The 20965-nt window shown below is 38.5% G+C and overlaps 3 protein-coding genes across 3 annotated transcripts in view; 2 read left to right on the top strand and 1 right to left on the bottom strand.

Annotated features, from left to right (window-relative positions):
• The window catches only part of LOC144650412 (uncharacterized), a 264303-nt gene that overhangs the window by 93174 nt on the left and 150164 nt on the right, over positions 1-20965 (top strand). The gene's annotated exons all lie outside the window — the stretch shown is intronic.
• Positions 1-20965, bottom strand: part of LOC144650452 (uncharacterized) — a 141042-nt gene that overhangs the window by 13851 nt on the left and 106226 nt on the right. The gene's annotated exons all lie outside the window — the stretch shown is intronic.
• On the top strand, positions 3546-19160 carry LOC144647958 (uncharacterized). Its single transcript, XM_078507625.1, has 9 exons — positions 3546-3561; positions 4730-4951; positions 5003-5388; positions 9197-9885; positions 11386-11635; positions 12630-13433; positions 13627-13666; positions 15979-16071; positions 17875-19160. Exons 1-9 carry the CDS (start codon positions 3546-3548, stop codon positions 18159-18161), a joined length of 2787 nt encoding a protein of 928 aa, XP_078363751.1. The 3' UTR covers positions 18162-19160.

Raw genomic sequence — 20965 nt, 5'->3', positions numbered from 1 at the left:
TTGACATTTTTTATAGAAAATGTCAAAATCCCCACCCCTTGCCCGACCCCCCCCCCCCCCTCGGGCTTAACATTGATAGGTGCATAATATTGGCTGTGGTCACATCTACGACGTAACTAAAGTTTAACTATAGTTAGTCTCAAGTTACGTGACGTCATACCTAACTATAGTTAGTGCTTTCGGTCGTCTAAGCGGTCACATTGCAGTTAACTATAGTTAGTTCTGGTTACCTTTTGAATAATTCCAAATTTAAATTAATTCATGACAGCCCTTGTTGTTGATCTGTGTCTAGTTGTTCCTCTATTTTTTTCTGTTTTTGCACGGCATCTCAGCGTTGAAGAAAATAAAATGAAGTTAGGATGCTAGACGCTGAAGAATTCAAGCTTTATTTTTGCTAACATTGGTGATACATGTACATGTATGTAATTTCTTGGCATGTTGTTTTTCTTTTTTCCCTTCCCTTCACGCTTTGTTTTGCATATTTATGTTCATCTCGCACGTGCGAAAAGAATTGTCGCATTCTGATTGATTTTTTGTTTTAAACTTAAGACTAACCCATGAACCTTGCTTGGGTATAACTATAGTTAGTCTGTATTGTTTTGGATCAGCGAGGCGTAAATTTTCTAACTATAGTTAGGGTGAACAGAGAAGCGGTCACATTACTGAACTAGCTAACTATAGTTATGCCCGTCTTAACTATAGTTAGTAGTCTAGATGTGAGCGCAGCCATTATAGCTGCTAATTGATTTCCCTGATTTAAAGTTTGTTGAAGACCGGGTCAATCGAGTATGAAAGCCGTTAAAAAATTAAGCTAATGTGTTTGTTCGTATTACAATAACTTTCATTGGCCATCATGAGTTACGAGTTCAAACTTTCGCTTTCGTTCTGGCTTATATAATTTCCCACCCTGTTCTGACGATGATGCCAGTAAAATTACTCTCATTTGCTCTCAGTATTTTGGACCAATTAATTCATTTTTCTCGAGTTTTAGAGTCTTCAAGAGTTTTTTCTGCTCACTGAGGGTTGACACGTGTCCTCAAAAAGCAGGATATCACAGTAGTAAACAAACCACTGACCACCCTCCAACAACAGTTCCCGGCTCCAAAATTTCGACCTTCTTTGGAATCGCAGACAAACGTTGTCTATAAAATTCCTTGTTCTGAGTGTTCATGGTGTTACATTGGTGAGACGGGCAGAGCCTTCAACACCAGGAAAAAAGAACACCTGAGAAATGTAAAAACCGCGGCAAAAGGTTCAAGAATTGCCAATCACGTCTGGTCCAACAATCACGCGATTGACTTTGATAATGCATCTGTCATTGACAAAGGCGGCTTTAGAACAAGAAAAACGTTGGAAGTGTGGCATTCGAAGCTAACTCCCAATGCGGATAACAATTCCTGTCCTCTACCTGGACAGTACAACATTCTTTTTAACAAATATTCTTAGTTATTAGCATTTTTATTTCGCATTCCTTTTAACAAATATTCTTAGTTATTAGCATTTTTATTTCGCAACTACACACACTGCATATTTTACCTTTGTACATTTTACCCGTCGAAGGCTGTAGTTCAAACAGCCGAAAGCTTGTATTTTTAAAGTTTTTAAGTCAGAGATCGTTTTTAAATTTTATAATATGTTGTATCCTGGCTGCGGTCCTTCAATATTTTCACAAATGTCTTTTTTGTTCTTCTCAGCTGCTGTCGGCGTCCAAATGTAGCCTTTGTATATCATTAAAACCTCTTTTAGTTTGAACTTGACTTATGATTGCTCAAGGTGCTTTCAATAACTGTAAGTACTTTAATTGTTTTGTTACTCACATTGTTTTGTTTTTGCTAATTTATTTACATTTGAAGGATTTAAAGAAAAACTCGTCTTGGCCCATAGTTCTAATATAGTTTTAAATTGAATTAATAACTCTGCCGAACCTTGACAAATGGTGCAATATTGAGACCTGGCCTTAAATTGTACATCTTAGCTGGATTTCGGAAACTTTGCAAGTAAGTGTGCGTTTAGTACCCGTACTAAATGAATTCTAACCTCCGGATAGTACAGATGTAGAGTACACGTATATCGAACAAAGACGGTCCTGAAGGGGGGCGGATATAAAATCCCATTTCCCAGCCCAGATTTTGCCCGCATCCCATTTCCCAGCTTATTGCTTTCCTAATTTTCCATATGATCCCAGTCCCTGTTCTATTGTTTATTTGTTTTTGATTCCCAGTCCCAGTGACCCAAATCCCATTTTCCTACTAGTAGTGAAAATTTGCCCAAATCCCAGTTCCCATTTCAACAAAGCTTAGAGAACCGCCATGTCACTGACAGATTGAACGAACATGCATCACCAGCCCGCGATCAGGCAGATTTTGAAAAGTGTTTCCACTGCGAATACAAACACAAATAAAATAATTAACCTCTCCTTTCTTTTTTGTCAGCTTTATGTATAATATCTTATCCTCATTTAATATTCAAGCTTACTCTGTATTGTTTGAAGTATCTATTCCACAGTCAGGAAGTCTGAAATTCCTGATTGAATGGAGGTAAAATTGAGAAATGAAGACCAAACAAACACATTACGCTTTTGCAAAGAATTAAGTCCCCCATTTAGATAACTTAAGAAATAATTCACTGATTCGAGTTACAAAAAGCAGTCATTTAAGTACATGTACTTCAAGTAGGTATTTCTATTTCTAGACCGCTGATGGTAGAACATGTGTCAACACTATTCATGAAAGCTTGTTAAAGGCTCGATTAATGCATACAAATGTATCATTGGAACAGTGCAGACTGCCTCGTGTTCTTTTAATTATAACTGGAATATATTTCAGTCATGCCAAAACAGGGTACCTTTTCTCCTAACACTAGCTCGCGCACGTACTTTTACTACAGTTCTAAATCACACGTGACCTTCAGAGCAAACAGTCAGTAGAAAAGTTGAGTTTTGGTGGAGGTCAATCATCTCCGCCTCCTGTTCTGTGGGTTTCGCTTATTATTTGAGAGTAGTACTTAGCAGTAGTAGTCTTCTTTACAAACTTCTGAATTTAACTCGAATACTCGAGTGATCCATGTTCAGTAAATGAATAAAATAAAAAAGAAATCTTAAAAAAAAAATGTTCAGTATTCTTATTTAAAATGTCGAATGTTGATTACCTTATTCTGACAGGTGTTGCTGACTAAATGAAAAGTCTTTGGAGTCACAGATTCCCAGAGCTTTCGATCTTGCGCACTGGACGAAAGCTCTGGGTTTCGGCAAGAATGCCACCGAGGCAAAAATGTTTACCTAGGATACTGTTTCTGAACCATTGCGCACACACTTTTAGCCCCCCCCCCCCTTCCTTCCCCCTTCCTTCTGCCTCCAACAGACAAAACGTAAGATCCCCCAAATGGGTGAATTGAGTCGCAATTGGTGATTATCAGACCTGAACTTGAGATCAAATTTGAATAATATTTCATGTTTGTTTCCATAATTTGTCTCAGAGTAGGGTACGTAACTCCACTAGAAAGAGAGATAAAGGGTGAATGCTCCACTGGATCCTTAGTGAGTCAAAATGACCACACCTCAAGGTAATTAAATTTTATAGTCACTCTTGTAGACAGAATCTGCTATAAAAACACATTTCTTTGTTATTACTATTTATACAATTATAATATAGCTTCGTGGTCTGCATAACATACAACATGTTCATGTTATTTCACAATTGCTGGGGCTTTCCACAAGTTGCTCCAAATTTCCCAAAACGTTTCTCCAAAAAGTCCAAAACGTTGCTTTTTATTAAGAAATTTACTCCAAATAATTCTAATTTCCCTTCAAAGATAAGATTTCAAAGCATTTTCATGCAATTTTACTCCAACGAAAGTATCTAAATGATGTTTTAAGGCCAAAATCATTTTGGCCTGCAAAACGTAAATGTCTTGAATTACAAGGATTTCTTTCACTGATAAAAATTGCGAAGACATCGATGACGTCATATTTGCTGACGAGTTTGCAGAAACGTTCGTATGGCCCTCGAACAACACTCGGAAAATCTTCGAAAATCTCCGGTCTAGAAATTTGCCCAAAAACTGAGTTGCCTGAAGGGGAAAAATGTGCTTTAAATAGTTGCCAAAAATTTACCGAACAACTTGTGGACAGCCCTACAATTGCATCATTCTATGATTCAAAAGAAATACACTGTCATTATGGGGACAGCTGAGGGACGAATGTGGTCTTTTTTTGTGTGTGTGTTTTTTCATTTTCAATTTAATTGACATACACCTAATTGCAAAAGGGTTATCATAGGAAAAAGGAAAAGTCAAATAGGAATTAATTAAGCACATGCATGAAATTTATTCGTACAAACGGCCCTAAAATGCCTCAAAATACGAATAAATTAATTTATCTCGTTGCGGCATAAAAAAGTGGACTCAAAGTGTGTAGATAAAGACTCGTGAGTTTTCTGTAAATGCTATCAGTTCTGAAATTATGCTAATTAATTCAGGACTATTTACCTTTTATCTTTTTTTCTATGACCTTAATGGCTCCAGGCCATTAAGGCAGCATTCACAACCAAACGCGGCCATATGAAGACAGAACAAAAACAAAAGCCTGGAGTTTCTCACGAGTACATTTCTTGACACAACAAAATGTTTTCGGATAAACCTTTGACAGTATTGATAACGCGTAATAACTTATTTTTATGTTTCAACTTTAAGTTATTGAATTGACAAATGTTATTAAATTTGCAAATTGCAGTTATTCGAGGCACCCCAAGCAATGATGAACTAGAAGAACTATCACTTCAAATTGGTGCAAGCTGGCGTACGCTTGGCCGTCGGCTACGAATAGAAGAAGCCATTTTATATGCGCTTGAGAGAGAAAATGTGGAACTCTCCGAACAGGTGTATTGGATGTTGTTACATTGGAAACAAAATAATGGATTAGCTGCAACTTACAAAGTTTTATACGACTCATTAAGTCATACTTTGGTAGGTCGTAATGATCTGGCCGACAGATTTTGCCTATCAGATACAGTGGCTGAAGCTTCAGACTCAACAGTCCCGCCAGAGATCCGCGTTCAGGGACGTGAAGCCGTGCTCGCTTTTCAAAATGCAATGCGGAATGGAAAGGTAAAAGTTCACCGTGGTCGTATTATGCTTATTGGTCAAGCTGGTGCTGGAAAAACAAAGCTGAAGAAATCGCTTGTCGGCATCCCTTTTGATCCTCGAGAAGACAGTACTGAAGGAATTGAAGTTGATCCATCGAAATTTGAAGTGGAGGTTGACCAAGTTAAGAACTGGCAGCTCACAGAAGAGAAGAAACCTGGCGTGTCTCAGTTTTCTGAAGACATAGCAATGATAATAGCCAAAGACCTGAAAGAAACAGAGGCTTACCAAGATTCTCCTGAAGAGCAGGTAATAGTCATGATGAATTAACAGAGGAAATGAAGCTCTTATTTTAATGTTGAAAAGATATGTTTCTGTTTTACCTCTTTTTCTCATGAACATACCACACTTTTAAGAATTATTTGAAGTTGATATTCAAACACTCAAAAAAATTAATTTTCGAAGAAGGTATATGTATATCCTGCAGAGTTAGACGTCTATAATACCGTCTATTTCCCACTTGTGGAACTTTTAACTGCAATGTAGCCAGCATATTGCAGAAGCAGCATTCTCAGTTTAAAAGACTGTTCCAATTTCAAGGAGCAGGTGAGCCAAACATCTAACCACTGCCGGTGCTTAATAATATAATTTCGTTGGCAGTGCTGTTCAGGGAGAATTGATGCGTCATAAATAAAAAATAAATCCAAGTAACCAAGAAACCTCCGAGCTTTAGTCATCAAGAACAACGGGACTTCGATGACAACGTCAGCCAAAAATGTAAATTTATATTAAATGTTTGCAATTATCGTTTACAATCCATTCGGTCTTATTATGTATTCACTGCCATAAAATCAACAGCAATAAAAAACAAAATTTGTTTGTTTCATGTTGTTGTCTTCAGTGTTGAATACAATTCAATAAGGGTCCGAAATAATAAAGATCTTCAAATAATTAAGTCCCAGGCAGGGCCGTAACTAGCAAGAGGCAAGATGAGGCACTTGCCTCGTCTTAATTTTTACCCAAAATAAAAAACAAACTATGTTTTGTTGGGAAATAATCCCCAGTTGAACAAGGTTGATTTTTCTCAACAAATACCTCATGAAAAATGTCTCTGCAAGAGATTCAGAGCTTCTAGATTTCAAAATTTTCTGGAGAGCATGCCCCCAGAGCCCACTACCAAGATCTTGCCTCATCTATGGCAAAGGTCTGGTTACGGACCTGGTGATTTAAACCAGAAAAGCATTTGGAATGCCGAGAATTTCTAAAATTTTTACAGCGAACTATAGTTATAAATTGTGTTAAAGGTTTTACCTAAAGCAAGGAAAAGAACGGTGATGACAGCACCTGACTCTCTAAGGTTAAATACCACTGACTACTAGCATCATTTAAAGTTCTAGCAATGGAACGTGACAATTTGTTATCCAAAGTGATGACAAACGAGGCTTTCAACAACTTTAGAAATCAACACCGCTGGATTGTTCCAATAATTAATAACTATTCAAAGTGGCTAGGAGCCACTAAACTCGGAAAATTTATTATGAAACAAGAATCGAAAACAACAAACTGACAAATAGAGATTTGCTAAAACAAATGATGTTAAACTTTCCACTATTCAGTTTACTTCACTAGCTTAGTTTCATTGTCATCTAGCTGCTCATCGAGAGCAGACCGAAAGGGCAAGTGATAGAGTTCCCATCAGTTGCAAATTGTTTTCTTTCTTTTTATATTTCCTTTTTGTTTTTTGAAGGTTAGGCAAAATAATAATATCATTAGAAAAATTAAGTTTTGGTCTATTTCGAGAAAACTGACATTAGTACAATATTTCGGCTGGTAGTTAAGCATGCATGTACCGTATTTATTCGGCTATATAAAGCCGAGACCCTAGACTTTTAGTTTTTGGAACCAGTTAGACTGACAAAAAATAAACCCAAATCACTCGGCTATAAGCCGACCCAATTTTTCCTTCAAACTTTAAAACAATCCACGTGCAGCGAGCCAGTCAACATATTCGTTAAATCACAACTATCTAATTGAAAAGCAACAAAACACTGATAAAGAATGAAATTATTAATAGAACCGTACACAAGCGTGACAAAACATTCACCTGAGTTCAGAATCCTATCTCAAACAATCATGCATTCTTCTGAAGAATTAAGCGGTTATCGATCATCATGCCAAAAGCTACTGGTTTTCAAACAACTAAACCTTCAAATTGAAAGTTGTTGCCGAGGTAGAGACAGTTCAGAACAACTGCAAAATCGCCAGAGAATACGGGATGATTCAGTAAATCTTCAAATCGTCGCAATTCGCCAAGTTGTTAGCGAAAAGATCAAGCAGATCAAGCGGGTGAACTTTAAATGTCATCAAAACGAAACATGTGCTGTTACCAGTATTTGTCTAGTACTCTGAATCCAATCAAACTTTACTGGAGTGGTTTCTTTTAGCAGAGAAGTCGTGGTATTTTAAGTTTTCGGTTTCGAACAAGAATATTACATCAAGCTGATTTCTGTCAGATCGTGTTACAATGTTTACCAAGCGCGTGGGAACAGCAGCTTCTGATTGGTCAGTTTCTGGTGTCGCCACAACAAGCCAAAAAGATCGATTCCTGACCCTTCTTCTCTTGAAAAGTCACGTTAGCAGTGATTCTGCAATTTAACTAAAATTTAAGGAAAGGAACAAAAGGAAAGGAACAGTCTCAAGAACAGTCTCAGGCAGAAATAATTATTGTAGAAGAGATTGCAAGGAAATTGTTTAAGACATGCGGGATTTCGAATGCCCTCGTCTGTTCAAAAGACGATCACAGTACGCCGACAAAATAAATAATATTCCAGAGCGAGCCGATGGACGACGAGTTCCAGCCTAAATATCAAAGAGAAGGCGAATAAAAACTTCATTCCTAACGTTGCTTCATTAAACCAAATGGTTTCTAAAGAGCCGCCACTAAAATGAAAGGTAATGACCAAGAATAAATTACAAACGCTTGCTAATAATTTTCGTTTGTTGATGATCGCTCGGCCTCGGCTTATAGATGAATATTTCATTCAAATTTAACTCTTTTCTAGTACCATCGAATTTTTTTCGGAAATACTTGGCGATAAATTGAAACCCCAATTTTTTTGAGTTTTAACCAGTTCTCAGTAAGATTTGGTGAAAATATATAGCCTTTGTGTACTTCATATATGCGCATGCGTTCAGCACAAAATTCCGTGTGCTTGAATCTACGCCTGAAAGAATGCATACCACAAGGAGAACTTTGGGGTTTCAGAAACAAATATATAGCATTTGTGTACTTCATATAAAGTAACACAGATATGGATCGCATTTTACCCAGCCCCCTACTCGCTTCACAAAGTCAATTGATTAATTCAATTTGATATTAATTAATTAATTGAATTAAATTGTGGACAGGAATCGAGTGAAGGATGGAAGGAGTGAAATCGGCCCCATAACTAAACTCGGAATTTTCCGAGTTAAAAAGGGTTGTGAATTGCAATAAATGCCTATTTCTGGCTGCCCTTATCGGAAGAGAATTATCGCCAAACTCGCGAAAAACTCTTGTGAACATGCAGACCACTTCGAGGCTAGTATTGGGTCACGTTCAGACAAAACATCATTTTTGCCCTTTACGGTTTCTTTTTTTCTCCTTTTTTTTGCGGTTTCAGTCGCCTTTTCTCTCGTTGAAAAAGTTTTCACTGAAACGTCCATCCAAGAAAGTAAACATTTTCTTTAACTTAAGTGTCCGTGGTAGGAAAGGTGAAGCTCCGCTTTAATATTCAGAGTAAAGATTGGTAGTTTATTGCGGGTATCTCTGGCCCAATTCATTACATCGTGCTTTTTTCGGTATGATTCGTAAGACAGACTTTATTAGCATTTGTTTTGACACGTAATTACGTCACAGATGGTCCAGTGAAAATGATCCCTCAGCAAACCTTTTTGACAAATTTAGAAGTCAATGGGTTACACACAAGTTGAAAATTGGTCGACAGAACCATAGCAACAGACCTTTTTAATACTGTGAATCATGGGATGTGTTTGTCAAGCAGTCATAGTTTCTTTATTTTCGATACTTACCATTATTACTGTCCGATTTTTGCTAAACCTTCTTTACCTTTTCCAGGAGGGCAACAATTTGCTGGACGATGACAGTGTTGATCTAACTCAACAAGAGGATGCCGATATTGACCTTGATGTTGGTACCACTACAGATTTTCAAAAGAATGTCATGCAGCATGTTGTGGAATATTTAAAGCATCTGAAATTGAAGAATGACAACAAAGCTGAAGAATACATTTTAAGTCTGTGGGATTTTGCTGGACAGCATCTTTACTATGCCTCCCATCATGTATTCATGTCTCCTCGAGCACTATTCATTCTTGTGTGTAACCTGAGCAAGGATTTGAACAAAGAAGCAGAACCATACTTTGTACAAGGAGTTAATGAAAAGAGGCTGGAAAACCCAAACCAGGAGACCAACTTGGACAATCTCTTGTCCTGGTTGGTTTCTGTACACAGTATTAGGCCTACCGCAGATGAAATTGTCAAAGGCCCTGGGAACATATCGTACCTTCGCCCTCCAGTGTTCATTGTAGGTACGCATGCCGATACACCTGTAGAAGATGTCGAACAGATGTTTCGATGTGTCCAGAAGAGCTTAACTAAAAAGAAATACCAGGAACATGTGGTTAGGCCACTTTTCAGTGTTGAAAACAAGTATTCATTGAAAGATGATGGAGTTCAAGCCCTGAGAAAGAAGATTTTGGAGGTGTTGAATCTGGAGCCATACATGAAAGAAGAATTACCAATCAGGTATGGAGCTGAAAGTATTTTTTTTTTTCGTCTGTTGGTAACCAAATTTGTGACGTGTCACATTAGCTCTCTCGTTTTTTCAGTTTTAATAAAGGCAGCGGTAAAAAGAAAATCATTATCATGGGAAGCGGAGGTTGAGATGTGCTTGTTCTATGTTAGTGAACAGGCTTTTAAGCTTAACTGTTAAAAGTAGTTGTACTCAGGTTTAGTGCAATTTTTTTTTTAATTTTTTTAATTAAAAATTAATAAAAAAGAAACAACGTTTGGGAAGCGGAGGTTGAGATGTGCTTGTTCTACATGTATGTTAGTGCACAGGCTTTTAAGCTTAACTGTAACATGTAAATTAATAAAAGTAGTTTGTACTCTAGTTAAGTGCATTCATGGTTTCTCTGTTGGTCGTAAATATATTAAATATCTCCCTCCCTAGTAACTCATGTTCCCAACTTCTTGTGTTCAAATTCATGCTAATCTTACCAAGGTCAATAGCTGAGTTATTTGATCCCGTATACTTTCACCTGGCTTGGGTCCCAGTCCTCAACGTCAATAATATTGGTCAGCGCCTGTTGTGGAGAAGTAATAGATTCATTGTGCAACACAAGAATATTTTAAGGCTGTAGAATCCGTGAGATTAGAGAATCGACTTTACAAGCAACTCTAATTAAAAATAGAATCCAAGTTTGAAAATAGATTTTTACTAATTAATTCATGAAACCCTTTGAAACACTGGAAACCGGGTTTCGGGGGGTTTGAAACCAATTTGAAACCCGGTTTTACTAATTTACAATGTTCGATAAGACATATTTTCCTATGGAGGGTCACAATTATTATGTTGGCTGTTTTAAAATTTTGTGTACAAAGTAGTCTCTAGAGCCCTGGATGCACATTAAAATATCCCAAGTTTTGATTTTTGCTCTTTTTACCTTAACTTGTGAAAAAAACAAATTAATGTACTAGCCTTAGCACAGTCGAGATGTCCTCTCATGCAACAAGCTGCAGCTTACGAGCAGCAGACCTTTCTTCTTTTCCCAGATTTCCATAAGAGACCCTGTTTTTTCGTAGTCTCAAATATGATTATTAATTGGGCACGGCCGATTCAGAAATTACCCTTTGGTCGTCGATAGTCTCCTGTCGGGCAAAAACGGCAGATGTAGCCTGCGCCTCAGTGCTGCTAAACCGCTTCAATTTTCCATAAAATGTCCAAACCTTTGCAGTGAAACCACTCGCCTATCGGCTCGTGGTTCCACTTGAGTTTTAAACATTTTCTGAGGTCATTTCTATTGTCTATAAGAGTGTAGACCATGGAAAAATGTGGTCGATTTGCTTAATGCACACTAATACAGCTCATACAGACTGTGTGACTTACGCAAACCTCGGACTGCTGTACTGAACCCTGCCTTTCAAGTCAAAGCGGATAGTTAATTATTAACCGCCCGATTTTAATCCTCAAGCTTCTTGTTAAATTCTTAAATTACCCGCTGGGTCTCTGTTTCTTATATGCAGGTGGTTCCACTTTGAGAAAATTGTTGAGGCCTTAGTGAAAAGGGGAACCTATCATATTCAACTTGGACAGCTCGAAACTGTCATCAAAAAAGTCTGTCGGATACGGGACAAGACAGAAGTAGAAGCAATGTTGGAGTTTTACCATAACCTAGGAGTAATTGTCAAGCATGGCAGCACTGTAGTACTACAAGCACAATGGCTGATTGATCTTTTCAAGCAACTCATAACCGTGCCACCATTTGATAAAGGGGTAAGATATGTCAATTTAAGTGTCTATTTTAAACATTAACTGACTTTCAGGGTTCAAAATAAAATTTCGTTTTAAGCCTGAATTTGTCGGCTTTTTTTGTCAAGGCTCATTTTTTCCCGGCTGTTAGAGAGCTATGCATTTTCAAGGGACACAATCCATCTGCATACATAACGTACCCAGATGCATTCTGGGGCGATTTTAAACACAGTCGGCCATTTGCAAGTTTTCCGAAGTGATAGCATATTTTACGGCAAAGCAACAGAATGGATTGGAGCAATGTGACTTCTTTTCTTATTTTGAATGTTTGAGAAGCAAATAAGATCTTTAATGTAATTTTTTGGAGGGACACAATACCTGAGAAGGTGGGGCGGCCCGTTATTCATCTTAACACAGAAATGAAGTCGCCACGTTGGCGACTAAGTAAACCGTAAAACCAGAAGTTTTCGTCGACAAGATGAAATTTTGGTCGCATTAGCGACCAGTGAGTCGCACTTTCTAGCCCTGTAGCTGCTTTATTTTCTGATATGAAATGTTTACTTCAACATTACCGCAACTTTGATTTCAGTTGGCCGATCAAGGAATGATATTTTCTATTTCTTCGGTGAGTAGTAGCCGGCAAGTGTCGTCAAACTGCCGGCTACCGTGTCCGCCGACAGCCGGCTGCTATTTTGAATAATCATCATAATTAATTGTCATCGTACCACGGTGTACTCACTCACTCACTCACTCACTCACTCACTCACTCACTGCATAGGGCATGGACTTGCATAATAAGATACTGGTAAGCCAATAATCTGACTGAATGCAAATCACCTCTTTTTGGAAAACAGAGCTGTTCTGGAGCAACAGATCCCAGCTGTAAAGGAGTTATTAGATGAAAGCCAGCAAATTATGTGGTTATTGGTGGGGGTGGGGTGGTGGAAGGGGAGTGGGGGAAAAGCTTACCTGAAACCTTGCGATTCTTTACTGTATTTGCATTTGTCCTGTTCTGTAGAATCCTCTGTTAGGAATGTGCTGGGACGAACTTGAGGAAAGTGGCATTCTTAAAATGGAGCTTGTCGATCACGTTTTTGCTGAACCTATGAGGACAGGGCTTCCCAAGCAAGATATTTTGAACTTGATGGAGATCTTTGGGTTGATTGGCAAATTTTTACCAGATAGCGAAACTGGCGAACAGAGATACTATGTTCCAGCCCAACTCGCATCATCTTCTCCAGGCCTGAATGAAATTAATCAATCTGCTTGTGACCCTTGCCCGCTGTATCTCGATTTTCTGGATGGGTTTGTCCCCCACGGGCTCTTTCATCAGCTTGTGTCAAGATGCATTGGTTGGTGCAATAACTGCGGTTTCAAAGTGGCTCCTGACCTGTACAACGGTGGAGCAACGCTTTACATTGGAAAGGAGCCCATTTACAATATGTTCCTTATATGCAGAAAAAGGTTCATCAAGGTCATATTGAAACAAATGGATCCTAGTTCGACTTCTTTGATTTCTGCTTCAGTAGAAATGGAACCGTTTGAAGTTCACAACAATCTTGATCGTATCTTGGCAGACTTGAAATGCGACCTATTTGGCTTTCGCAACCTCCGGTACGAGTGGTGTGTTGCATGCAACAGTTGCTTGGAAACCAGTTACAAGTGTAAAAAGCATTCAGCAGACCATTGCTCTCACGATGACTGCCTGCATTTGCTAAAAGTGAAGGAAGAAAAGATGATCTGCAAAGAAAGGAAATTCTGTACGAAAACAGTCACAGTGCCTGGGTTGGAGAAATGGTTCCAGATCCGGAAGAAGCATCAGGTAAACATCTATTTTTAACTTCCATTACATTTCATTGGTGTCATCCTAATAAGTAGATTTTGGGCGGTAGCTGCCGCTGTTGATGTTTTTAATACCTGATTTCTCTTATTGGAGTTTATTGTATGTAAAGAATGTATCATTCTGTGACAACACTCAGGCCACTGTTTTAATTATCGTGTTATTGCTCCTTTAGGTTGAAGGGCAGAGCGTGGTCAATCAGCAGCCCATGGCAGGTATGACTGAACTTTTAAGCATTAGCCAGTAAGACTGCAAAACAATGTCATGTTTTTCGCTTTTGACTGTAGATCGCCAAGGCAGGGTATTACTGGGGCTTGGGTGAAGCGACAACTGGACACGTCCGAGTAGTGAGACCTTTCCTTTCTCTATGATATCCTCCCTGAACAATTTTATCTTGGTCACAATGCATGTATGTCTGAGAGTGCCATATGGCACTTTGGGAAGTAAGATGCAGTCCCAAAAGAGAGACATACCACTCTCTCGGTGCTTAAAGGGTTAAGTCTGCCATGTTTCTGGCGTGTTTGCTCCAAAGCTGTGCAATTCTGTTTTAAAGTAAATTTTCATTCTCTCGGTTCTCACTTTTCCCATGGCTATAGCCATTATCTTTAAACACTGAAGAAATGGTATTGTTTACGATTATTACCTAGTAATTTGGTCACTGTCCTCTGTGTTATTGAACAGATCATTAAAGTTCACAGCAACATATTTTTGTATATTAATTATACACACACTAATTTAGACTTCCCAAGAATCTGTAAGGTAATATTCCAAAGTCTTCGACTTTTGGAAATCTTCCTCCCCTATCAAATTGCTCTCTGATTCTGAATGCCTTTAACACTTACATCTATCGAAGGTTCCCTTTAGATTGCCACCATGCAAACTGAACGTCTCAGTTCTCGAACTCCTCTATTACAGCAACAGCAAAAACCCGATTATCGTCCTCATGATTCCCTGTCTCTTAGCAACATTTCGCCTCGTTGGTCTGCCGGCTACCACGTCTTTCCTTGAATTTCCCTGGACGACTCTATACCGCTGTACCCAGACCATTACTATGCATTACGTTATTTTTACGATGCCATGTTGAACTAGCGACAGTGAAATTAATAACACTATCGTGAATGTTTGGCATTTCTCAAGCTAAAATCGGTTGTTTGTCCCTTTAAACAGCGGTTTTCTTAAGAACATTAAGATGATTGGAATGATGTGAGCTTACAAAATCATAGTTTATTAGACAGAACATATTGATGACTCTGCAGTAGAGCAGAGTTGAAACAGAAAGATTGCAATCTTTGTTGGCTGAATTAAAAGCCATCTTAAACGATTCATGATGTTTATATAAGTAATTTTAACCTTTTTAACCATTGTAATTTTTACAATGGTTAAACGATTCATGATGTATATATAAGTAAACGATTCATGATGTATATATAAGTAATTTTAACCTTTTTAACCATTGTAATTTTTTGTAAAAACTATATTATTCAACCCTTGGGTTGCAATTTAGTTTTAATAAAGCATCCATCTAAGCATACATCTATCTTCAAATACCTCCTGCTTGCATGCAAGTTGACTGTTATATCAAGAATTGAGAAAGCCAAACATGCTTTAAAATTTACCATCTTAATTTATTTATCGCCATACAGTACGCTATCGACATTGCTGATCCCAGTAGTACAGAGCTCATACGGGTCATGGAAAGCCCTTGGACAACGACGAAAAACACAATAAACTATTTATAGGCTCCAGAAGGTGGCGAAAAGTGCGTCCACTTTGCTTGCATTTTTCCCATTCTCGTGCTTTTTTGGGATATTCTGAGGTAGAGGGAGGCTGTAAACAGTTAATCTCGTGTCCGATTTCTTTTCTTCTGGAAGATTCCTTCTGTTCTTAGCTGAGCAGGCTCCCAAGTGGAGCAGGGCGAGCAAAGCGAGCTGAGCGTGGTATTTCTCCCCCCCCCCCCCCCCCGTTTCTTTTTTCGCCCTGTCCTACTTGGGGACCGGTTCATACGTCGCATTTCTGCCGTGTCGAATTTAATTCAATTTAGTGCGGCAGAAATGCGACTGTTGATTCATACGTCACACTTGTGTCGCACATAATTTGGAGGTTATACTGCAAGTTGTGTTTACTGGCTAGCCGAACTATATAGCCAAACTCAAAATATGTGTATTTTTTATTAGATTCGACACGGCAGAAATGCGACGTTTGAGTCGGTGTCGCATTTCTGTCGGCTAATGCGACAAGACTAGTCGAACGTGCGGCAGAAATTCGACAGCCGATTCAGACGTTGAACTTCTGCCGAGTTTAATTCGTTTTAATTGAATTCGACAGGGCAGAAATGTGACGTATGAACCGGGCCTAAGCTGAACGCGTGCTTAACAAGTGTAGATTGCAATTTTGATCCAGCGGAAGTTTGGCCAGTGGACACCTTTGATTTTTTCTTTGTGTTGAATTTCCTTCCCATGCCAATTGAGGCTGTGATTACGGTTTTATAGCAAGCAAATGTGTTTTCTTTCTTTCTTTTATTTTACAGAGTCGTTCGTAGATCAGAGTACAGCCAAGATAAAGTCTTCATGTTTAACCAGTCAGGATTCTAAGCGAATCAAACTAACCTTAGGACATCGAGGTATCGTATATTTTTAGTTACATTCGGTATAAATAATGTGTGTCGAGTGTATTGCATGGAACCAGACTGATGTTGGAGGGTCGGAAAGGGGGTTTTCCGTGAAGCGTGATCGTCTTTAATTTTTTAATTGCCGTGAATTATGAAAGAAAGAATTTATTTTCCGTGTTCCGTGAACGAAAGTACTCCCGTGATTCGTGAAATAACTAATTTATTTCTCGAGATTCGTAAACATGGTCTATAATAAGCTCATGCATGTCAGTAATGTCAGAACTGGAAAACGTTCGCGGAACTTGATGTTTCAAGATCAAGTCTGTCAACAAAATGCCACGCTCGTTACGCACTACCACGGCTACCAATCCTAGACATGTCCAGACGGCATTCAGTTGTGAATTTTGTAAGTTTAGTATTTTAGGGCGTAAAAAACAAATATTTTATGTGGAAACGATGATTCATAATGGTCGACATGTCAGTTTTGTAGTACTGTATGGTTGAAAAATCGAATCAAACGCTGTATTATGCGATATTCGGAGGTGGATGCCACCACACACCTCTAATTTTTTTTCATAATTTGGAAAAGGGGATTTACTCTATGTTTCTGAAACTTTCAGTAGCTGTTCATTCATTCCTCGAAAAAAGTTTCGATTTGTTAATTGTGCCAATGGTTTTTGATGTTGCCACGGCAAAAATATTGATATGTTACTTATGTGTCATACAATTACATGCAGGAATTGCCAGCATAATTCTATAATTCTCAGTTTTTTAAAACAAAATTGCACGATTCGTATAATTTCACATGCAATTAGCAATTTTGCTTGATTTTTTATCAATTTCAGTTTCCATTCTTTTCTGACCGTCTAAGGAAATAGTGAAATCCAAGATGGCGGATCCAAGATTACGGCTCTAATAGCTTTCTATTCAATGCAAAATATTTTTGCTGTGCATCAATAGAAGTGAAACCTTGCGGGGGGAGGGGCCTTCATCAACCCTTTCCCCCCACCCGTTGTACCACTGTGGGGGTATGAATTTGCATGTCGGTTCAAGGGTTAGCTTTTTATTAAAATATTTGTCATTAGTTTCCACGATGGAAAAAGTTTTAAATGAAATAGAACGAGAATATTGACGAAAAAATATTCTCTCCTGCTCACTTTCTTTTCGTCTTTCACTCAGCTTACGAAAAGAACAACGCGCCAACATTTTTCTTCCTTTCTATACAATGGCTTCGTTTGTGCCGGAGTGGAATTTCCAGATAACTGTGATGATGATGATGATGATGATGATGATATTGAAAATGTCCGCGGATAAATATCAGTGCATATTTTTGGGCCAAATAGAGGCTACTTTTTATATATTGAAATCACAGAGACAAATGGTCTAGTCAAAAATGTAGTCTGCAATCGTGAACTTAAAAAATTTAAAGCACTATTTAACTCAATAATATTTGATGGATTGCTGCTAAATTAGGTTTACAAATCTAAATGCAATCATTAAACAGATAAGTAATATTGATTTTTCGAAAATTGCGTTTCCTGCAAAATTTAGCTCTTAAAATTAGTTACCATGGAAAACGTCAAATTTGGTTACTTCGTCAAAATGTTTCGGGTAACTGAATCTTTGGAACAGGTCACCAAATTTAATGGTCATTTTAATCGTTTTGAAGTGACACGTCTTCAAAGTTGGAGCAGGGCTCTAAAGTCCCCCCTCCCTCTCCTCTCTCCCGCCTCTTCCCCGTTATTAATAAGGCTGATTAAAAAGGTAATTGTTTGCAGAGTAATTTGACTCATGTTATTATTTTTACATTCGTAGTCAAAAGCGGCACACCTACTGATAATGAACTAGAAAAGTTGTCCCACAAACTTGGTGATAACTGGAAAAGGCTTGGGCGCCAGCTTCTCGGGGAAAATGTCGAAGCACAGATTCAAGAATTTGATAGAGAAGTTCATTTGAATGAAAAGGCTTATCAAATGCTGTTGTTCTGGAAACAAAGAGATGCCACAGCTGCCTCTTACCAAGTTTTATTTGACGCTTTATCTGCTGTAAATCGTGTAGATTTGGCCGAAGCACTTTGTCTTGCTGACGCAAGTGCCTCATAATCTGATTTCCATTCATGTTCTTTGTACATAGGGCCCCTTTGTTTGGCACTTCTTTTGAAACACGTACCAACACATTGTATGCCGATAGTTCTATCACTGGAAATGGTGAGCAGTGAACTATTGAGCAGCCTATAAAGTAGTTCTAGATGCTTATAAGTAGTTGTAAGCAACATTTATTGACCAATGGTAAGGAAATATCTTAGAGTTGACTTTCTTTTAATGCACTATAATGCAGTTTCTTTGTCCTAAAAATCGCTTGGGCGCCAGCTAATCGGGGAAAGGTAGAGGCAAAATTAAAAAAAAAACTTTGAACAGAGATTTCATCGTTTCAAGTACGTGATTATCTTTAGAAAGCAAACACCTCTTCCACGCGTTTATTTCTAACTTGCGAGTGAGGGACGTCTTTGATTAAAGCCAGCACTAATGCCGTGTTAATGTAATGCTAGCAGGGATCCGCGTATGGTGTCAAACTGGTGTGTTTCGCGCGATAATTCAAAATCACGTTAGAAACTGAAATGGTTCACTTACTGTATGCTGTTGCCGCTTCGCTAGTGAGACTAACGGTGTTCCTTGTTAGTAAGGTAAACGGCTGTATCTGTAAGATTGGGGACTAGCAAACCGCAACGAATGGCGCTACTACGGCTTCCGTGACCAAAGAAGACTGAGAAGTGTATCAGGCCGGCCACCAAATATGAGCATAGGCAATGTTCAACTGAAACTGACTCCAAGTGATGTGATACGTGCTGGACCACACAAATGCTAAGATAACAGTAGAACAATGATAGAGGAGCTAAATAATCCCAGCGTGCTAACCACTACGGTAAGACTTTAAGACCGCACACGTAATCAGACTTCAGGCTACGGCTGTTAGAACCGAAGGAGAAATGAGAAATGTACTTCCGATAGCCGTAGTAGCACTAGCTGTAGCGATTTGCTTAAACTCCCTATCACGTCTGAATGAAACACACCTCACCAACCAATATGTTTAGACTAATACAATACAATTAACAATTGGTTCATGCCTTAAGGTGGATTTCCACTGACGCGTAAATATTTACGTACGTAAAACGTGCGTAAAAAAAGATAAGTAGGCAAATTTCCACTGTCGCGTAAAAAGTAATAAAAAGCGTTTCCTTTTTACGCGCGTTGAAGGTGCGTAAAGGCCCGCCATACTGAATTATCAAGTTGGTGAATAGAGTGCGTGATTGTCGGCCATATTGGAGAAGTAAAACAATAAGTTGTTTTTCCTTTGGGAAAAAATCATTAACATTTTTATGCAAATATATTTTTGTTTGACTCTTCCAACATGGCTGCCATGAAAACACTTTGTACCAAACGCTAGAAAAAGAAATGCGTGAATATGACCAAGAGGCATTTTATAAATACTTCCGAAAGACACCATCAAGTAAAAGAGGATTTGAGGCGACCTTCCCGGATTCCCGGTTCAAAGTCTACGTGACCTGACGCCAGGCGTTTTCTTTCACTACTGCGTTCGTGTAATTGGGTTCCGTAGTCAGTTCTATAGATTATTTCTTGAAATGTTAAGTCTTTCTCGATGAGAAGTGTTTTTACATCTGAATGTTTTTCCAAGTAAATCGATGGGCGATTTAAAACAAAATGGTTTTCCACATGGTAAGTGGTGTCATGTGACGAAATCCAAAAGTATGATTGGGTAAATCGTTGCGTAACCGCAGACAGCCGCGAAAAAGTTGAACTCGGTTCAACTTTTTTCAAAACCCCCAAAATCGCTACGTGCGCGTCACGTGCGTAAATACCTGGAAAAAAACGTGGCATTGGAAATTGGACAACGTAAATTCGACGCACGTAATCGCGCGCGTAAAATTTTATTTTACGTACGTTTATAATTTTTACGCCCGTTAACGTGCGTAAACAAAAACGCGACAGTGGAAATCCACCTTTAGCGTGCTCCATCGAGTTTTAGAATATAGCCGCTGTATACGCGCGATGGAATTCTAGCGGGCATTATTTTTAATAGAAGATAGCTGAAAACTATAGAAGCCCGGTACCCCGGATGTGCGAATTGTTTGTCGAATTTCGCTGAACGACTTCGTCGACTTCGCATCTATTCTCTTGTTTTGTTGTTTAAATGATGCTTTAAAGCAGCGAGTTTTTATCAGAAACGTTTTACCTGCCTAAATGGAAGTAAGACAGTGCCAAAGGAAGCGACAGATGAAGAAAAAATGGTTGAAATTTGTTGTTTTTCTTTGGAGTTGTATACGCCACTATTTTGCCGTGAACTGCCCGAAATTGATTGGAAATTATTTAGCAAAACAAGCCGGACTCTAGAAACGCTTTGAGGTAAGAAACCGTTTTTAGCCACAATCTGAAGACAGAACACTCCACTTTTGTTCTTTTTAAATCGTGTAAGAGGCGAATTTGAAAAACTTGCTGCGAAACGAACGCATGAAAATTTTTCATTTGAATGAAATTGAAGTAGGCTTAACCAAACTTGAATGTGTAAATATTTTAACTAGATTTGTCGGCTTTGTGAGAATCTTTTGATAGTTGGAGAAAGGACTATATAAATAGGAAATATGAATGAAATGGTATCTTGGTTTATTATAAAGAAGCCGCCAAAGAAAAGAATAAACTAAACTTTCACTTTTACCAATGTTGCGTGCGTTTGTAAAATGCCGTGAGCGGCCGCGAGTCTTGTAAGTTCTATGCTCTTTTTAATGCTATATTCTAAACCCACTAGAAGATGATTTTCCTATGTCCTATAAGAGAATAATGCACTTTTGAGGTCTAGAAAAGCAGGTGAATGCCCTCGCCTGACGGCTCGG

This window comes from Oculina patagonica, chromosome 4, assembly GCF_052425735.1.
Source record: "Oculina patagonica isolate OP01 chromosome 4, crgOcupat, whole genome shotgun sequence".
Classification (NCBI taxonomy): domain Eukaryota; kingdom Metazoa; phylum Cnidaria; class Anthozoa; order Scleractinia; family Oculinidae; genus Oculina; species Oculina patagonica.
The sequence above is the reverse complement of the archived record's forward strand: the minus strand, read 5'-3'. Positions and strand labels throughout refer to the sequence as shown.